The sequence below is a fragment of the Melopsittacus undulatus genome, chromosome 4 (genome assembly GCF_012275295.1).
Source record: "Melopsittacus undulatus isolate bMelUnd1 chromosome 4, bMelUnd1.mat.Z, whole genome shotgun sequence".
NCBI lineage: Eukaryota > Metazoa > Chordata > Aves > Psittaciformes > Psittaculidae > Melopsittacus > Melopsittacus undulatus.
In genome coordinates this window covers 23,341,562-23,358,437 of record NC_047530.1, presented here as the reverse complement: position 1 = coordinate 23,358,437, position 16,876 = coordinate 23,341,562, and the positions used below count along the sequence as shown (strand labels likewise).

General features: G+C 38.4%; 1 protein-coding gene across 1 annotated transcript in view; it reads left to right on the top strand.

Annotated features, from left to right (window-relative positions):
• Nucleotides 1-16,389, top strand: part of TECPR2 (tectonin beta-propeller repeat containing 2) — a 44,277-nt gene extending 27,888 nt beyond the window's left edge. Inside the window, exons 17-20 of the mRNA XM_005149560.4 lie at nucleotides 2,123-2,271; nucleotides 14,411-14,552; nucleotides 15,779-15,928; nucleotides 16,186-16,389. Coding sequence (XP_005149617.1) covers nucleotides 2,123-2,271; nucleotides 14,411-14,552; nucleotides 15,779-15,928; nucleotides 16,186-16,343 — 599 coding nt within the window. The 3' untranslated portion in view covers nucleotides 16,344-16,389. The remainder of the gene's footprint in view (nucleotides 1-2,122; nucleotides 2,272-14,410; nucleotides 14,553-15,778; nucleotides 15,929-16,185) is intronic.
• Nucleotides 16,390-16,876: the final 487 nt, after the last annotated feature.

The following is a 16,876-nucleotide window of genomic DNA, read 5'->3' as shown; positions in this document are numbered from 1 at the left end:
TCCGATTAAATGCAGGTGGTAGATCACTGCATATCCAGGGTTGCAAGAGCCTTTATTTGCACTAATGGGGCTGAAGAAATTGGAGAACTACTGTTATTCTTCAAGTGTATCTTTAAATTTACTCCAGAAACATTAGGAAGGGGGAGAAGCAAGTTGCTGTAAAATGCCATTGAGAATTCTGTATGGAAATGGTGTGATTGCCAGCATTAATGTTGAAATATGAATGTTATGTTGGTAGTATCTTCCTCTTGCCTTTACTTTATGTACTGGGAGTAGTATGGAGGAAATTATTATAGTTCCACTATCTCTATCAAGGTTTCTAAACACAATAGGATGACCTTTAGGTTTCAACAATAAACAATGCCTCTGGATCATGCTGCTTTCTCTAAACAGTAGGTGAATGTGGTTAGTATGACCTTCTCCTAACCTAAAAACAGTAGGAGGAGGGAGAAACCCCAAAACATTTACATAAGGGCTGCATTTTTGAATATCAAATTGTACTGTAGATGTAAATAGTATCAGCTATGCCAAGTAGGTGGATGTGATTCCATTTGAGTCTCTGATGCTGGTTTGAATCAGAATGTTTAACAGCTGAGACATCATGTGACAAAGCCATTGCTTCCAGTCATACTTTATGTTAGAAGGAATAATGAGGTTTTAGATAAGATTTTGACTCTGTAGCTGAAATGTCAAGCCCCTGCCTGCAAAAGAAAGTTGTTCTAGATCTTTTTATTCCAAGTAGTAGAAGGTTTTTATATATAGTTGTGTCATTTGTTTTTAATGTGAAGCTGTACAATGAAAGGACATTTTATGGTGAGACAAATTCAAATTGATGACAAGATCTGTTTACTATTGCAGAAAACCAAATGACAAAGCTGTGTAGTCCTGTTGTTCCCTGTTCTGTCCCCCAACAAACCTTAATGACAGGGAATACTGCCTTCTGCAGAAATAAATGCCTTAAGCTTGCACTCTGTGGGTTAAAATTGTGCTCCCTTCTTTCAGGAATGCTATATCTGGTGCACTTTACAAGGAGTTGTTGCCAGATTTCACATCACTGAAGAGAGAACTGTTACCAAGAATGGGATATCCCAAGCAGCACTGGCATGTTCAATCAGCCAGCAAGGCCTATTTTTAGCATCTTAAGCTTGGGAGTCTGACCAGAGCATTCCTTCTATAGTACATCTGTACTGATTGGGTCCCTCTTTCTGTAGAATGTGTTTTCCATTACTTAGCATGGTGTTGTCCTAGCACTGCAAGGAAAAACAAAATCAAATGTGATGTATATAGTCACATGGCTATTTTATAATGAATGTGGAAGAGTAGGTGTTCCAGTTGACAGTTGGCTATCTGGCTAGCTAGTTCTTTTTAGTCCAGAACTGCAGTTATGCTTCTCTACTATCTTTGCAAACTTTTGGGTATGATTTGGTATGGAAAAACCAACCAAACAAACAAAAACCCAACCCACCCCAAAATTCCAGAACATACTTATTTGGCAGTGTTGTTTTCACGTTGCTGACTTACATGTGGTTAAAGCACTGCTTTTGAGATAGGTGTAATAAATAAGTACACTGTTGAATATAAATCCAGTTGAGAACTGGCTCCTTTATTTACTGATATGACACTGGTATGTTAATACTGAAATGCATAATCCATATGCTCTGATATTTTTAAAGCGCTGGTAGCATTAGGAATGTTCTTTGCTGAATGTTTTAGCAGATCAACACCTTCAGAAGTCTACAAGCATGGCCAGCTACCGACAAAAGTTCATATCAGGTCATGTGAAAGTTTGCTAGGCAGTGATAACATTTGTCACAGAATGTTTCCCTGCTCGAATTTGGTTATTTTAATAGTATATTTTTAGTGTGTTTTAGAAATTGCAATATCCTATGACTAAACCATTTATTTTAGATTTATAAGAGAAGTACCTCACATAGACTACCTGCTGATTTTATTCATTGTATCTAGTGGGGTTTTTTCCTCTTTTAAGTTGCATTAAATTTTAATCACTTTTACATGATTGTGTTTAAAGCCAGTTTGATTTAATCAAGTCTAAATAAAATTCTCATTATTAGCTGAATTCAAAAGAAAAATGCCAGGTTGCTAATAGTCTCTTTGTTATTAGGTACTGTAAAGCTGATCAGCTTGACCTGTGGGAATCAGCATGTTTGGGCCTGTGACACCAGTGGTGGTGTTTATTTCCGTGTAGGAACACAACCTTTTAACCCAAGTTTGATGCTTCCTGCATGGATAATGATTGAGCCACCTATACAGGTAAAATGTTGATTACAGTTCTTTATAGCATAGTGGTTTAGTGTTGTGCCTTTGAAAAATTTTTAACACTCATGGAAAATGATAGAGCCACATTTTAAATGTGTAGCTTAAAACTTTGTCTCACATGTTTGAACAATTTAGGATTATAATGTACTCTGAATATGCAGACTCAGCACTGTGTCATCCCAAATTACAAATAGCTTTTTTTTAACACAAAAGTAGAAGGTTTTGTTCTCCTTTCTATTCTTAATGAAAGTTTACTCTTCTTGTAACACCCAGCTTTATAGGCACATAGTACAATGCAGCCTTGAACTGCATATTGAGTATCTGCTGTATGCTAGCCAGAAGTCTGGACTGGCCGACAGCACAAAGAAGGTGTGGGAAGGCTCAGCTCAAGTGGTGTGGCACTGAAGTGCCTGCCTCCCTCCTCCTTTGTCCTCACCCATGTGGGTCTGGGATGTTTGCCAGGATGCTGTGCCTGGCTTTAGGGACTTTTCATCCAGTAGTTAGTAAGCGTGTAGAACAATTCCAACTCTTGCCCTTGTTCCCAGAATGGGCAAACTTTGTATCCTTTCTACCTGCCAGCTGGGAGGATCACAGTGGAAAGAAACTTCTTAAATTACCCTGGGATCATCTTTTCTGAATATAGGGGGTGGACAAAATATGTTTCTCCAGCATCTGGTTTCCTTTTTAATCTTTCTTTAAACTTCAGCGTTTGGTTTTGTTGCTGCTCTAATACTTTGCAAGTTAAACTATGAAAAGGGAGAGATATCTATGGTGTGGGTTGGGATTGCTGTAAAAAAGCTGACCTCTGACTACTGATCATTCTTTGCTCCTTGGCATGAAGTCAGTTGAGCTGTCTGCTGACCTAGCATAGTAGCACTGTGTGTTTGCTTACTTGATTTACATTTTATAATGTTGCAGAACTTCTTTTGAACATTTTGAAATATGTGGTACTTTTGAAAGAGCATATTAAGAAATAAAAGTAAATCTGTGGCAGTGGAGTTGCAATAGTTTATTTGTTTTTTACATCATTTGCTTTTAGTTCTGCTTATCTTTCATTGGCCAGTTATTAGCTCCCGTGAATCTCAGGGTGTAACAGCAAAGAAAGGCAGGGAAATGAAGCTGCAGATTTGCATCCCATCAGTTAGCACAGCACTGGTTAGACTTGTTTTTCTGTACTGGGAATGTAGTCTGTTAGACCTGGAGAAATGGCACCTTGTTTTGCAGAAGAGCAGAACAGGCTAGTAAATAAGTACCAATATCACTTGCAACAAGGCCTAGATAACACTGTTCTTTGGGTGTTGCAAGTGTGACTCTTTACTGTAATCTGTAAGAGACAAATTTTCCCTGCTAACAGGGGTAGGGCAGCAGGAAGAGGAGACCAGGATATTGCGGATGATGGCTTCCATAAGGGTAGTATTCTTAGAAAGGGGGCAAAACACATTCCAGTATGTTTTCCACTTAAAATAGGGTTTGCCGAGAGACAGAGAATTGAACTTGTATCTTCTTACCAAAGATTTTCCTATGCAGGAAAATAGCCTGAAAAGCTGTCTCTCTGCACTGATACTGTTTTTTCTGTATTGAATGCATTCTCTGCTACTCCAGTGAAGTAGATGAAATTACTCAAAGGTGTTCACAAGAAATGGGGATTTGTTGTGGCTCATTATTTAGCAGTAACTTCCTTTTGTAGAATGTCTTTAAGTGGACAGGGTTGAAAATCAAATTATTTCCTATCAGCTTATCCAGGAAGCTGAATGATGTTGCTTTCCAAAATGATAACCTTCTGATACCCAGAGCAGTGTCATTCTCTTTCACGTTATCTTGCCAAGACCTGACATGGCAAATGTAATGAGTCAATATGAAAGGGAAAAAATTCAAACATTGCTTGCAAAGAAGATTAAAACTTGTGGGTTACATGCTCATTTTGAGACAATTCTAGTGTGTTAAAACAATACATTAGAGTACTGAAGGAGCAGCCATTCATGCTTTTACAAAGGCTTAATGTAAAATAAGAAAATATCTTAGCTTTAAAATTATTTCGGAATGCTGGCTTAGTGTTTGGATAACAAATACAACATGATGGCTGAGAAGTGGACTATTCCATGAACAGTATTTGCTTATTAGGAGCACCTTACTGCTATCTGTCCTTTAACTGACTTTGACACAGTTCATGCTGCACCACTCTTATCTTCAGAATAACAGAAATACTCTAAGAAGTATTTGTGAATGATTCAGTCATTTTCTGTTTGAAGAACAAAATCAAAATTGCCTTTCACTTGCTTTAAGTACAGCAGCATTCTCAAATAATGCAATTTAAAACCAACTATGGATATTTCATTCCCTGGTAAATGTCAAAGCCAATGTGACTTGCCATATCCCAGATCTCATGACTCATGAGCAGCTTGTGAGCAGCTACAGACTCTGCTTTTATGGTGTCACTTCTCGTTAAAGACGTGCTGCAATTGCAGAGCATCCATCTTTGCAGAACTTCACAAAGATATTCAGAGGCAATAGTTCTGATGAGGTTTTATTCATGCTAAAATCTGTGACTTTTCTCTGATGCTTTATGGTTTGGAAGTTTTTTTATCTAGACTGAAGCCATTCTCATTTGCTACTCTTCTCTTTAAGTCCCTACTGCAGTATCTCTTGACATAAAACCAAAACGTTTTATGTTCTCTGCCCTCCCCCTTCTTTATTTTATCCAACACTTTAGAAGTTGTTGGCAGCATCATTATGGTATCTTGAGCAGTAGTAGTTTATATGTAGATGTTTTCTGTGCTTTATCCATTCTGTTCTGCCGTCATAGAAGTCAAAATAATTGTGTAGCTAAGCAGTTTTTAGGGAGCTTCTTCATGGACATTGTCAAAGCTGATGAAAATTCTTTGTTGAAACAATTTTAGTCCAGGAAATAGAAAGTGGTTTTCATTCTGTTGTTAATAAATAGGATAAAACTATTATCTGATGTAGCATGTTTCAATATACATTAAATTTAATTAAAAGAATGAGCAGAAAATATAAATATTACTTACATAGGTACTATAAAGTATGCTTATATATGTGCGTGCGCATATAGTTACGAAGATTTAATGCTTCATATTTTTGGCCCAAATGAATAATCATTAAAAATTAAATAGAAAATTGCTATAGTAGATAAGACTAATTTGGATGATTATGGAGTAGAAGTTGATCAAGTAAAAATGCTTGTTCGAAAAAAAATCCTTCAACATTTCAGCTTCCATTTTTGTCATTTTCTGACAAAGATGAGACAAAAGCTGATCTTGAGAAAGCTCACTTTCTACAAGAGCTGCTTAACATAAAAACTGGCCATAATAACCACCTTCTAAGATTTACATTAAGAGATCTATCAGATAAGCAGAACTTTATTTAAAAGGATTAAAGGAAACAAAGATCAGGACAAGTATTTGTAATGAGTTTATTGCTTGGAAACAATCAGGCTTACTCTAAAAATAGATTAAAACATTTTATTAATTGCCATTTGCTTAATTGTTACTTTTGCTCTTTTGTAACATGTCATAAAGAAAAGGATTGAAAAAGCAATTTTGGTAAATCAAGAGGTCTGTTTAAATATCCACATAGTTTGTCCGAGCGGTGGAGTAAAAGGAGCTTATGTTTGGCTGCTGCACAAAGCTTCGTTGATCCTTTCTAGTTCCTAAGGTCTCAGCAGTACTGCTTTGCTTAGCTTGCCATAAAATGGTCTTGTGCAATACGTGCATTTCAAGTTAGGGAAACTTGATTACCACTCTTTCCATAAACAACCTGGTGATTGTCTCTTTGTGTAACTTTATCACAGGTAAGAGAAGAGAGTAGAAATCCTTACTGATCTAGGAGGAGCTAATTTTTTCTCATTACCCCTTCCCCCCTTTCCCCCTTCTTCTCTCCACACCCACCCCCCACCCCACCAAAGAGATAAATAAGACTGTTCATGCTTTCACTGTAATTCAAAAATTCTTAAGACTGTGGAGCAAATGGTAGTTAAAAATATCAATTACAGTTTAGGAAATGTCTGTAATTCTGCAAAATCAATACACGCTACATTTCATTTGTTTTCAATACCTTCCTTTTTCTTAATCTGCATTTGGTGTAGAGAAGTTTGTTGGGCCTTATGGATGAGTGGTGATTTGTTAGAAATGGTTGTCATGAGCTTTTTTTTCCTTTCCTCTCTTTAAATAAAATTCTAGAGAGCACTTAATGCAAATCTGGAGACCTTCTTCCTCTGCCATCTGCCATGCCTTTGCATTTTTCAGAGACATTTCTAATAAGGCCAGTTTTCTGTTAAGTGGTACTTACAGGAGGAAGCAATGAGCACTCCTTGAGATCAGATTTTGCCATTACTTCTCTTTTGGTAGGTGCCAGAATCAAAGCTGAAATGTAGGAAGGGTTTGTTTGAAATTCTCTTTTAAGAACTGGATTATGGAGGATGATGATACTCTGTTGAAAATGCTTCATAACTTTTACTTCAGAATCATTCATGCTATTTTTGAACATGGAAAACTCTGCTCTTTCTTGATGTACGTGACTGTTCTTTTCAGGTCTGATTTTTCACTAGCACAGACTAGCTTGCATTACCTAGCTCTTACACAGACATTTAAGTTGCTATGAGTTCTACTTTAGAGTGCTAAGATGAGATGCAGAGGAAGTATCTTTTACTAGACCAATTCTGCTTAGGTTGAAGAGGTAATATGCTCATAAAACTTTCTGGTGATCTACAGACCAGACTAGCTAGTCTGTTGTTCCACCTCTTTGGTCATGTGATGCCTCCTGAAGACATTAACAGGGAGAGGGTTTTCTTGGAGAACTGCATGTTCCAAGCTGATGTACATAAAAACTGTTTGGCAGTAGTAACTGTATCGAGGTGGGTTGCAAATAAGTACTGGAGATCAAAGTTCCTGCAGCAGTGTGTTTTACTTAGCTGATTTAAAATACCATCATATTTTAAGTTCAAATGGGTACTATTCTTCACAGGCATTCCTTTCTTAGAAATTCTAAGTTACATAAAAAGTGCTTTAGATATTGAAAAAATGCAATTCTAACATTTTTACTAAAGTTGCCTCACATCAGTTTCATTGCTCATTCAGTGCTTATTATTTCCATTTTGTTGCTAGTTAAGAAAACTGCTGTCACTACATTGCACTGTCTGTTTCTGCTTTGGAGTTCAGCTTTCTGATACTTGTTTTAAGGCATTGCTATCATGGTGTTCAGAAAAGCATGTTTGCAGCCTGTCCCATTAGATAGCAATTATTATCAGCACCAGAAGCTTCAGATCACAAAACGTATGCAAAACGATACACCCAGAAAACTGAGTAGACCGTCATTCCGTATCCTCTTAAATATGATCTCAAGATGGTGCGTTTCCTTTTTGATGAGACTAGCTTACACTGGAAACAAAAACTGTAGGAAGGAGAACCTTCAGTTTTCATACTTTAATTTGTTCTGTACTAGAAGCAGGCTCATATCTGCACTCTTCCAATGTGCCCATATTTTGTTTAGCTAACACAGAATTGCATTTTTAATTATTTTTTGAAGCCAATTAAAAATATATTGAACATTAGTTGGGTAAATAAAGTAACTACAATTATCATTGAGTTTTGAGAGTTTTCCAGAATTATGCAATTTAAAAATAAAAATGTAGGAGTGAGAAAAATTCATGGGTAAAGGATATGTGTCTTGATTTAGCAAGCATGTGCTTTGATTTCCATGGAACTGTTCATGTGTTCATAGCAAGTGCTAGCCTGAAGTATGTAATTAATAGGAATGAATACTTGAACTGTGACTTTGAGACTGTCAAAAAATAATTACTTATGCTAGTATAAACTAAGAGTTTGGGGGAATTTTTGTTGGTTTTTTTTTGTTTCATTTTCATTAAATTCTGCATTTTCTGAATTCTGGTTAGAGCAGCTTTTATTGTTTCTTTTTTTGTGACTAAACTTCAGCTTGCTTGATTTTAAAGCTGGGGTGGGGGCTGGATTCAGTTGACAGGTTTGTAATTAGGGGTTAGCTTTTGTGAAGTAAACTGGGGCAGCAAAGGTGGGTGCTAAGCTCAAAGTGCTTGGTCAGTAAAGAGAGCTTCAGTGACCTAATAAGTCCACACAAAGCAAGGAGACACCCTGGGAAGGCTGCTGGACTTGGAGGTCCCTCCCCATATAGTGTATTAATGTCTCCCCATTTTATGGTAAGCAGATGAGTTGCTAACAGCCTCTGTTTGCAGACCAGCCTAGCAGTCGGCTGCCTTCCCTGGGAGCTTGGGGGCTGGGTTGTGGGGTCTCTGCTGTTTGGATGTCCTGTCCTGTAGATCTGTGAAATAGTCTGTTTTGTAGGAGGACCCTGTCTGCTGAACCCAAATTTAATGAAGCTAAGAACTAAGCAAGGCAGAAGAGGTTGGGCTGACATCCTTGTCTCTAAATTGGAGTGTCATCAATTTGATAGGTGGACCACTCGGTAGATAAAGAGCTGGCTGGATGGTTGAACTCAAAGAGTTGTGGTCAACGGTTCAATGTCCGGCTGGAGACCAGTAACAAGTGGTGTCCCTCAGGGATCGGTGTTGGGACCGGTCTTGTTTAATATCTTTGTCGCTGACATGGACAATGGAATTGAGTGTGCCCTCAGCAAGTTTGCCGATAACACCAAGCTGTGTGGTTCTGTTGATACACTGGAGGGAAGGAATGCCATTCAGAGGGACCTTGACTCACTTGTGAGGTGGGCTGATGCCAGCCTCATGAAGTTTAACCATGACAAGTGCCAGGTCCTACACCTGGGTCGGAGCAATCCCAGGCACAGCTACAGGTTGGGCAAAAAGGAAATTCATGGTAGTCCTGCGGAGAAGGACTTGGGGGTGTTAGTCAATGAGAAAATGAACATGAGCCAGCAGTGTGCACTCACAGCCCAGAAAGCCAACCGTATCCTGGGCTGCAGCAAAAGGAGCGTGACCAGCAGGTCAAAGGAGGTGATCCTGCCCCTCTACTCTGCTCTGGTGAGACCTCACTTGGAGTATTGTGTGCAGTTCTGGTGTCCTCAACATAAAAAGGACATGGTACTGTTAGAACAAGTCCAGAGGAGGGCCACGAGGATGATCAGGGGACTGGAGCACCTCCTGTGTGAAGACAGGCTGAGAAAGTTGGGGCTGTTCAGCCTGGAGAAGAGAAGGCTGCATGGAGACCTCATAGCAGCCTTTCAGTATCTGAAGGGGGCTATAGGGATGCTGGGGAGGGACTATTCATTAGGGACTGTAGTGATAGGACAAGGGGTAACGGGTTGAAACTTAAACAACAGAGGTTTAGACTGGATATAATTAAGAAATTCTTTACTGTGAGGGTGGTGAGGTACTGGAATGGGTTGCCCAGGGATGTAGTGAATGCTCCATCCCTGGCAGTGTGCAAGACCAGGTTGGATGAAGCCTTGGGTGATATTGTTTAGTGTGAGGTGTCCCTGCCCATGGCAGGAGGGTTGGAACTAGATGATCCTAAGGTCCTTTCCAATCCTAACTATTCTATGATTCTCTTCTATGATTCTATGTGTAGCCTAGTAAAGAGATCATCTGTCTGGGCGGCAGTGACTTCACTTCTGATCTCTGACCCCTCTAGTGCTGTTGTTTTTATCCAGTAGTTTAACACATTGCATAGCCTTGTATTTGGGGTCCATGCTTTACCTGGAACAGTGCTTAGCCTACAGCTTTAGCACTGGATGAGTACTACTAGATGAGTAGTAATTGTACCCTGAGACTGAAGTTAAAAACATGTGGGTGTTTTACCTTACAAAAATGCTTTTCTTCCCATGGTTTAAGTATTTCAGTTTCAAAAACTAGAGAGGTGCACTTTACTGGCATAGCCTGCATGAGAGTGTGTTTTACTGATGCTCATTATAGTTGTGTTTTTAAGAAACAAAACAAATACCTTGTCTAAGCAAAGCTCTGAGTAACCAAGTTTTTTATTACTTCACGCTAAAGTATGCTCAGCTTCATGGGAAGTTGTTGCAGACAGTGTTTACTTAATTTCTGTAAAAACTTAGTTATTCTTGTTGCAGTAGTTCGTTTTTTTCAGTATGTTATTAAAATCACATTCAGTGGTAGTTACAGCTTATCTCCTACACTACAGTTCAGAAGCTTAGGTATAAGACAGTGTGACCAGAGTAAGTTGGGCACACCTGAGTAGGCCTGTAGTTTGTATGATCTCTAAAGTGATTGCATTACTACTTTTTATTTTTTCTTTTTAATTTCTTCTAAGGAACAGTTGTACTAAATATTTTGAAAGTATTTTATGATTCTGTTGAGCTTTATAATGTTGCATGGGTTTGGTATGACCTTTTCTAGTATTTGATACTGTATGTTGTCTTTCCCATGTTTCTGCAATAAAAACTCTTGGAATGAAAAACATACAGTTGACAAAGGAGAGGTCAAAGAATTGTCTCCTTGGCTTTGCCTTTTGTTTCCTGATTGTGCTAGCTGTATACTAAAGATATCCAACTCAGGCCCTTGTGTATTTATTCACTAAAGCCAAAAGTGGGGGAAAGGGTCATGTCATTCTAGGGCTTCTGAGAAAAATAGTACTCCAGTTTTTCAGTCAGTAAGTAATCTTTTTCTGACTCTTCAGTGAAAGCATTACTGAAGAACACATAGCTTCCAGGAAGACAAAACATAGATTCGTCTTTCCTCCATATGCTTCTGTATATTGCCTTCAACTTCTCTGCAGAGAAAGAAGGGGCACTTAATTTACCAAGCTGTCCTACTCAAAGTCTGAATGTAAAGCATTCTAGTCAGTACTGCTCATTCTAGTTGATATGTTGCTTGTGCTTTCTTGTTATCTCTAATGCCAAAAGTGCCTAACAACCTTCATTCAAATGGAGCTCAGAAAATAATATACAAATAGTTAGGCCTGTATTAGGCACCGTTGCATTCTTTGTTACTCTAGTTAATAGGTCTGGATGTGTTCTAGCCATGAAAACAGTCACTTTGGTCTGATAACACAGAGAATACTTAGCAGTGTGAGAAGTATGTCTGATATGACTTTCTTACAGCCTGGCCTGGACCAACTGAAGTTGTTGAGTTTGTCTTTTGAAGGTGAGGATAATATTTGTGCTGCATGTAGCTGTCAACCTTTTACAAGAAGGACTGGGCTTCAGCAGACTGAGCATGTTCTGTTTAGTCTTCCTTATCCTGGATATTTGCAGCAGAGCAGAGATAATGGAGGTCTGCTGATTATATGGACTCTGTGCTCCTGAAAAGTGACATAGAAAATGTTCTGATGCCCTCTTTGTGTGCATGTGTATGTTTGTCTTTTCCTTCTTGACAAAGAAGTTGAACCATTGTGGTTTGGGTTCAGCTGTGATTTGAAGTAGTTACGGTAAGACAAAACTTTTGAGTAGTAGGGCGTGGGAGGTGCAAGGGTGAATGCCTTAGCTTTTATTTTGGGTTTTATTTGATGCTATTGTTTAAATGAAATTCTCAGACTGAAGCTTATTTCTCCATGATTTGCAGAAAGAGCAGAAATTAACAGAATTATAAAGCTAATTGACAACTTTATAGCTTAAATATATTTAGCATAGACACTATTTCTTGTTGTTATTTAATAATTTGTCATTTAAGTGTCTCCTTCAAGTTTACTTCATTTGATCAGCATTGTTTTCTCGTCAGACATGTGGGTACTAGCAAACTATTTTGAGTTGGTTTTACTTGTAGCAGATAGTAAAGATATTCACATCTGTTAGTATGTAGTTTTAAAATGTTGAAAAGTACATACTTGGTATGTGTTGCAGCTCATGGCTCTAATGGAAAATCTACAATTTCAAAGGACAGAGAGTTGTAGCTGAGGTACAAGACCAGTGAGCATGAGGATCTGTGCTCTCTTCTTGGCTAAAGCAGTCAGTCTTCTGAGATACTCTAATTTTAGCAATTTTTGGCACCACAAGTCAAATGAAAGCAGTGTTCCACCATTAATTAGACAACAATAAATCCATTAATGTTTCATCAGTCTGTCACTGTGATGAGTACTGTGGATAAACCTATAAACATTTTGGTGTGTCAGCATCTGAGGAGGAAGGCTGAGAGACTGGTGACAGATTCCTTAAAATTCCACAGTCTGCAGTACATTACAAATATGACACATACCATAGTCAAGGTATATATATCTCATGAATGCTGCTGGAAGTTAAACCAACTGAGAAAAGGCAACACTGAAATAATTTATTAATTTTCATTGTTATCAGTCTCTGAAATATTATCAGCAGATTTATAGATTTGCACAGATTTTGCACAGAGTTCTGCTACAACAGAACTCTAATCTTTAACTGCAGCTGTAAAGACCTGTTTCTTGTTATAAAAATTATAAAATACTTAAAGTATGTTGTAAGTTTTCAGACTGCAGCCATTATGAATTTACTGTGACTGGAGGTAAACACTTCATCAACCCTCTGCCAGCCCCAAGATTCCAGAGAAGGGCAAGTACCTAATGAGAACAGAAACATGAGAAGATAGTCTCAAAGGCCTGTGACGTAAATACGCAGGATTGATTTGGTGAACCAAGTCGAACTTGGTTATAGCTGAATCAGACACATGTCAGCACCAGAATTTTAAAAGCAAAAGCCACCAGGTAACTGTTAGGTACACAAAAAGCCCATCTGGGACTGGGTTGTGTGTTTACAGATACATGCAGGTTATGTTTCTGTATCCCTAGGTTTATACGTGCGAAGAGCTGCTTGTTCTGTTTTTCACAGTGAGGCCACTATGAGACCAGAAAAGCCAGAAATGTGAGGCTTCTTTGTGAGGTTATAATGTATTTCATAGAATCATAGAATAGTTAGGGTTGGAAAGGACCTTAAAATTGTCTAGTTCCAACCCCCCTGCCATGGGCAGGGACACCTCACACTAAACCATATCACCCAAGGCTTCATCCAACCTGATCTTGAACACTGCCAGGGATGGAGCATTCACAACCTCCCTGGGCAACCCATTTCAGTACCTTGCCACCCTAACAGTAAAGAATTTCTTAATTATATCCAGTCTAAACCTCTACTGTTTAAGTTTCAACCTGTTACCCCTTGTCCTATCACTACAGTCCCTAATGAATAGTCCCTCCCCAGCATCCCTGTAGGCCCCCTTCAGATACTGGAAGGCTGCTATGAGGTCTCCACGCAGCCTTCTCCGGCAGCCCCAACTTCCTCAGCCTGTCTTCACACAGGAGGTGCTCCAGTCCCCTGATCATCCTCGTGGCCCTCCTCTGGACTTGTTCTAACAGTTCCATGTCCTTTTTATGTTGAGGACACCAGTACTCCAAGTGAGGTCTCACGCATCTTCCTGTCTTCTTCAGTGCCTTTATTAGGCTGATGTGGAAAAAAGCTTTTTTGTGTGTTCTTATTAGCATTTTATTTAAAGTACATATTTTGCAGGATATTTGCCATTCACTGAATGTGTTGGCAGATGTATTTTGCTCAAAATCATCATCTTTATGACATCTATAAAATGTTGTGTTCAGTAACACTGGTTTTCAATAGTAGTAAAGGCAAATCTCTATAGAAGCAAACAGAGGAATGACTGCAGAGTGGGAATGGGAAGCGTGTTTCACTTGGGTTTACCAACAGTGTTGTGGATACTCTCCTACAGGTGTGGCTGCTCCCATACTGCAGTGGTCTGCAGCGAGTTCCATGGGTTTATTCCTGTAGAAGGGAGTACAGGGAAGAAAGCAGCTTGCCATTTCATTGTGAAGAGAAGATATTCAAACTGTACAAATTTACTGCTTGTATATGTTGAGGAATAAAATACAGAGTTATGTTAGAAAAAATTATGGGAAGAGGAAAATACTGCACTTTATGCATTTCAGTAGAAGAGTTTCCTCTTCAGCTTGCAATTGAAGCTCCCTGACTGCAGATACTAGTATTATTAGACTCAGATGCTGAACATTTTTACTAGTAACTTTGGATGACATTTATTCATGTTCCTTTTCTATTTAGGAAGGGATTGACTTTTTGGAAAATGGGTAATTTTGTACAATGACAAACTGTCAGTTACATTTCTTCCTGTCTTTAGTATCTGGTAAATATTTTACTTCTCTTGCATACTTCTGTGAAGAACAAGTGTTAGAATAGTACAAAGAATAGTACAAAGTTTAAACACTGTGCTTAATTTTTATAGCCAGTGGGGATCAACCTGATCAGCATTCATTCAAGTCCAAATGATCAGATGTTGTGGGCAATTGATAGCAAATGGAATGTCCATGTACGAGTTGGAATTACAGATGAAATGCCTGTAGGCACTGACTGGGAACATGTACCAGGTAAAAATCAATGCATTGATTCCTTGTTCTTTCTGCCATTTTCTCATTGTGGGGTTTTTTGTTTGTATGGTTGTTGGTTTGGGGTTTTTTTCCCTGTCGCTTTTCAAATTGGATAGCAATGCCTAAATCAAATGGGTTTTTTCCATCCATCAAATGTACTTATTTGAAGGAACATAGTAAAATACTTGATAAGCATCCTTTTGTTGAGAACCTTGGTTTCACTTAAAACCAGTAGCTAACTGAAGTATGATTTTGTTTTATGAACTTCTGTTGTGTGTTATTTCAAGCTGCTGCCACTGAATTAATAAATGGCACAGTTCCCTTTCAGTTAGATAGAAAACAGTATTCCTAAGCAATAGGAGAGTACTGTGCTGTGGGAAGTTTTGCATTTAAATGTGATATGACATATGGTTCCTGTCTAGATGTGGCTAGCAAAAAAACCCTGATGCTATTTTGCACATCTTTCTATCAATCCTGTGTGCTGGATGTGTTCTGGATTAGGTAATTACATTTTTGCCTTGCTTTTAAAGAAGACTACATTTTACTTGCTTCTTTCTAAATAACTTTGTGTTGATGCTGTCTGCTTTTTAAAAATCTTTCGCTGCATAAATGCATGACACATAGTTGCAGAGTACTTGCTTTCTTGGGAAGAGGGAAGAAAAAGTCCATAAGGTCTATAATGTTAACCATTTTAAAACAGACTGATGGATTATTCCCCATGTGGTAGTAAAATACAGAAGAATCTCCAGAAGTATGTTATAAAGGTCCTCTAATTGGTTGTTGCTTGTGGCCACATAACAAGATGTATCCATGATGTGATGTCCTTATGGTCAATACATGCTGTGAGTAAAAAGTCTGCAATTAAAAAGTTTTTTTGTTAGCCAGGGCTTCATGTGCTACAAGTGGCCTGCTTTCTGATACTCAGCTTACACAGGTCCAGAAGCTCAGATTCCAGTAGCATCTGCTCTGTTCAACTCCCCTAAAGTAAGTGTAAGGAAGTATATAGTCCTGAATTTCTCCTTGACAATAATTTCTGAGAAGAACTCCTTGAAAACTAGGTATTTCTTTATGCCTTTTATAATGGAGAGTTCTTCTCTGTTATTAATATAAGGATATATAAAACAAGTTACAGTATTGCCATCTTCTCTTAATGAACTTTTCTGCAAGTGTATTTAGTATATAAGAAAGCCTGTGATTATTCCCTCTTCATGCTCAATTATCTTTAGGTTTGCAGGCTTGTCAGCTGGCTATAAGTACAAGGACTGTCTGGGCACGCTGTCCTAATGGAGATGTAGCCCGTCGATATGGCATTACTGACAAGAATCCAGCAGGAGACTACTGGAAGAAGATTCCTGGAAATGTCTCACGTTTAACAGGCAAGTTGGTTCTGTCTGACAGTCCAAAACATTGTGATGTCTGCTTTGACTTCTGCCTGATGGTGCTGTGAGAGATGTGCAGGGGGAGCTGCATATAAATACTTTGTTGACCATGAGTTTCACCAAGGGTAATTTATCACATTAGTAAAAATCTTCTCTGGGTATTATTAGGAAAACAGGTTCAAATATTATTTATTTAATGTTTATAATTGGAACCTGCTATCTTAATTAAAAGATGGGTAATTTATGCTTTGCAGTGACCCCTCTGGACGAACTGTGGGCAATCAGTACTTCAGGATCCCTTCTCCAGCGCCTCACTAAGACCTTTAGCCATTCCCATAGTTTGCAGAAAAATAATGACACTTCTGTTCTGCTTCACCCTGATGATTTTGAAGATGAATGGGAAGTGATATAAAATCTCTCAAGCTCATGAAGCAGTGAAAAAAAAAAAAACAAACCAGGAGGACAATTTCTATAATGTATGTACAGAATGTTGGGTTTAAAAGCCACTCATATTGGAACCTGTGATATTAGCACTTTTGTATTAAAAAACTTATCTGTTAATAGCCCCAAGCTGTGAATTCTCTTGGTTGTTCCCTTATCTCTTGGGAGACTCTTTAGGTGTGGCATACCACAGTTGTTATACTGTACTACTGTAGAACCTCCTTTGGAAATACAACTCTTAAATTAATCCTACTAGCAGTGAAAGCGACTATTTCACAACAGCATGCACACTAATACATGTGTACTTATTTTGAGAAGAAATTCTGTTTCATTAAATATTTCTCTACAGCAGAAACATTAAGCATTTCTCAATTTCTTCGTGTACTTGGAACTCCAAACTGATTGGAATGCTATCTGGCTGTTGTACATATATTCAGAATTATTTTCTCTTGCAGCATGGAAGAAAATGTGACAAAGTATTTCGTAGCAGGATCTCAGAACATC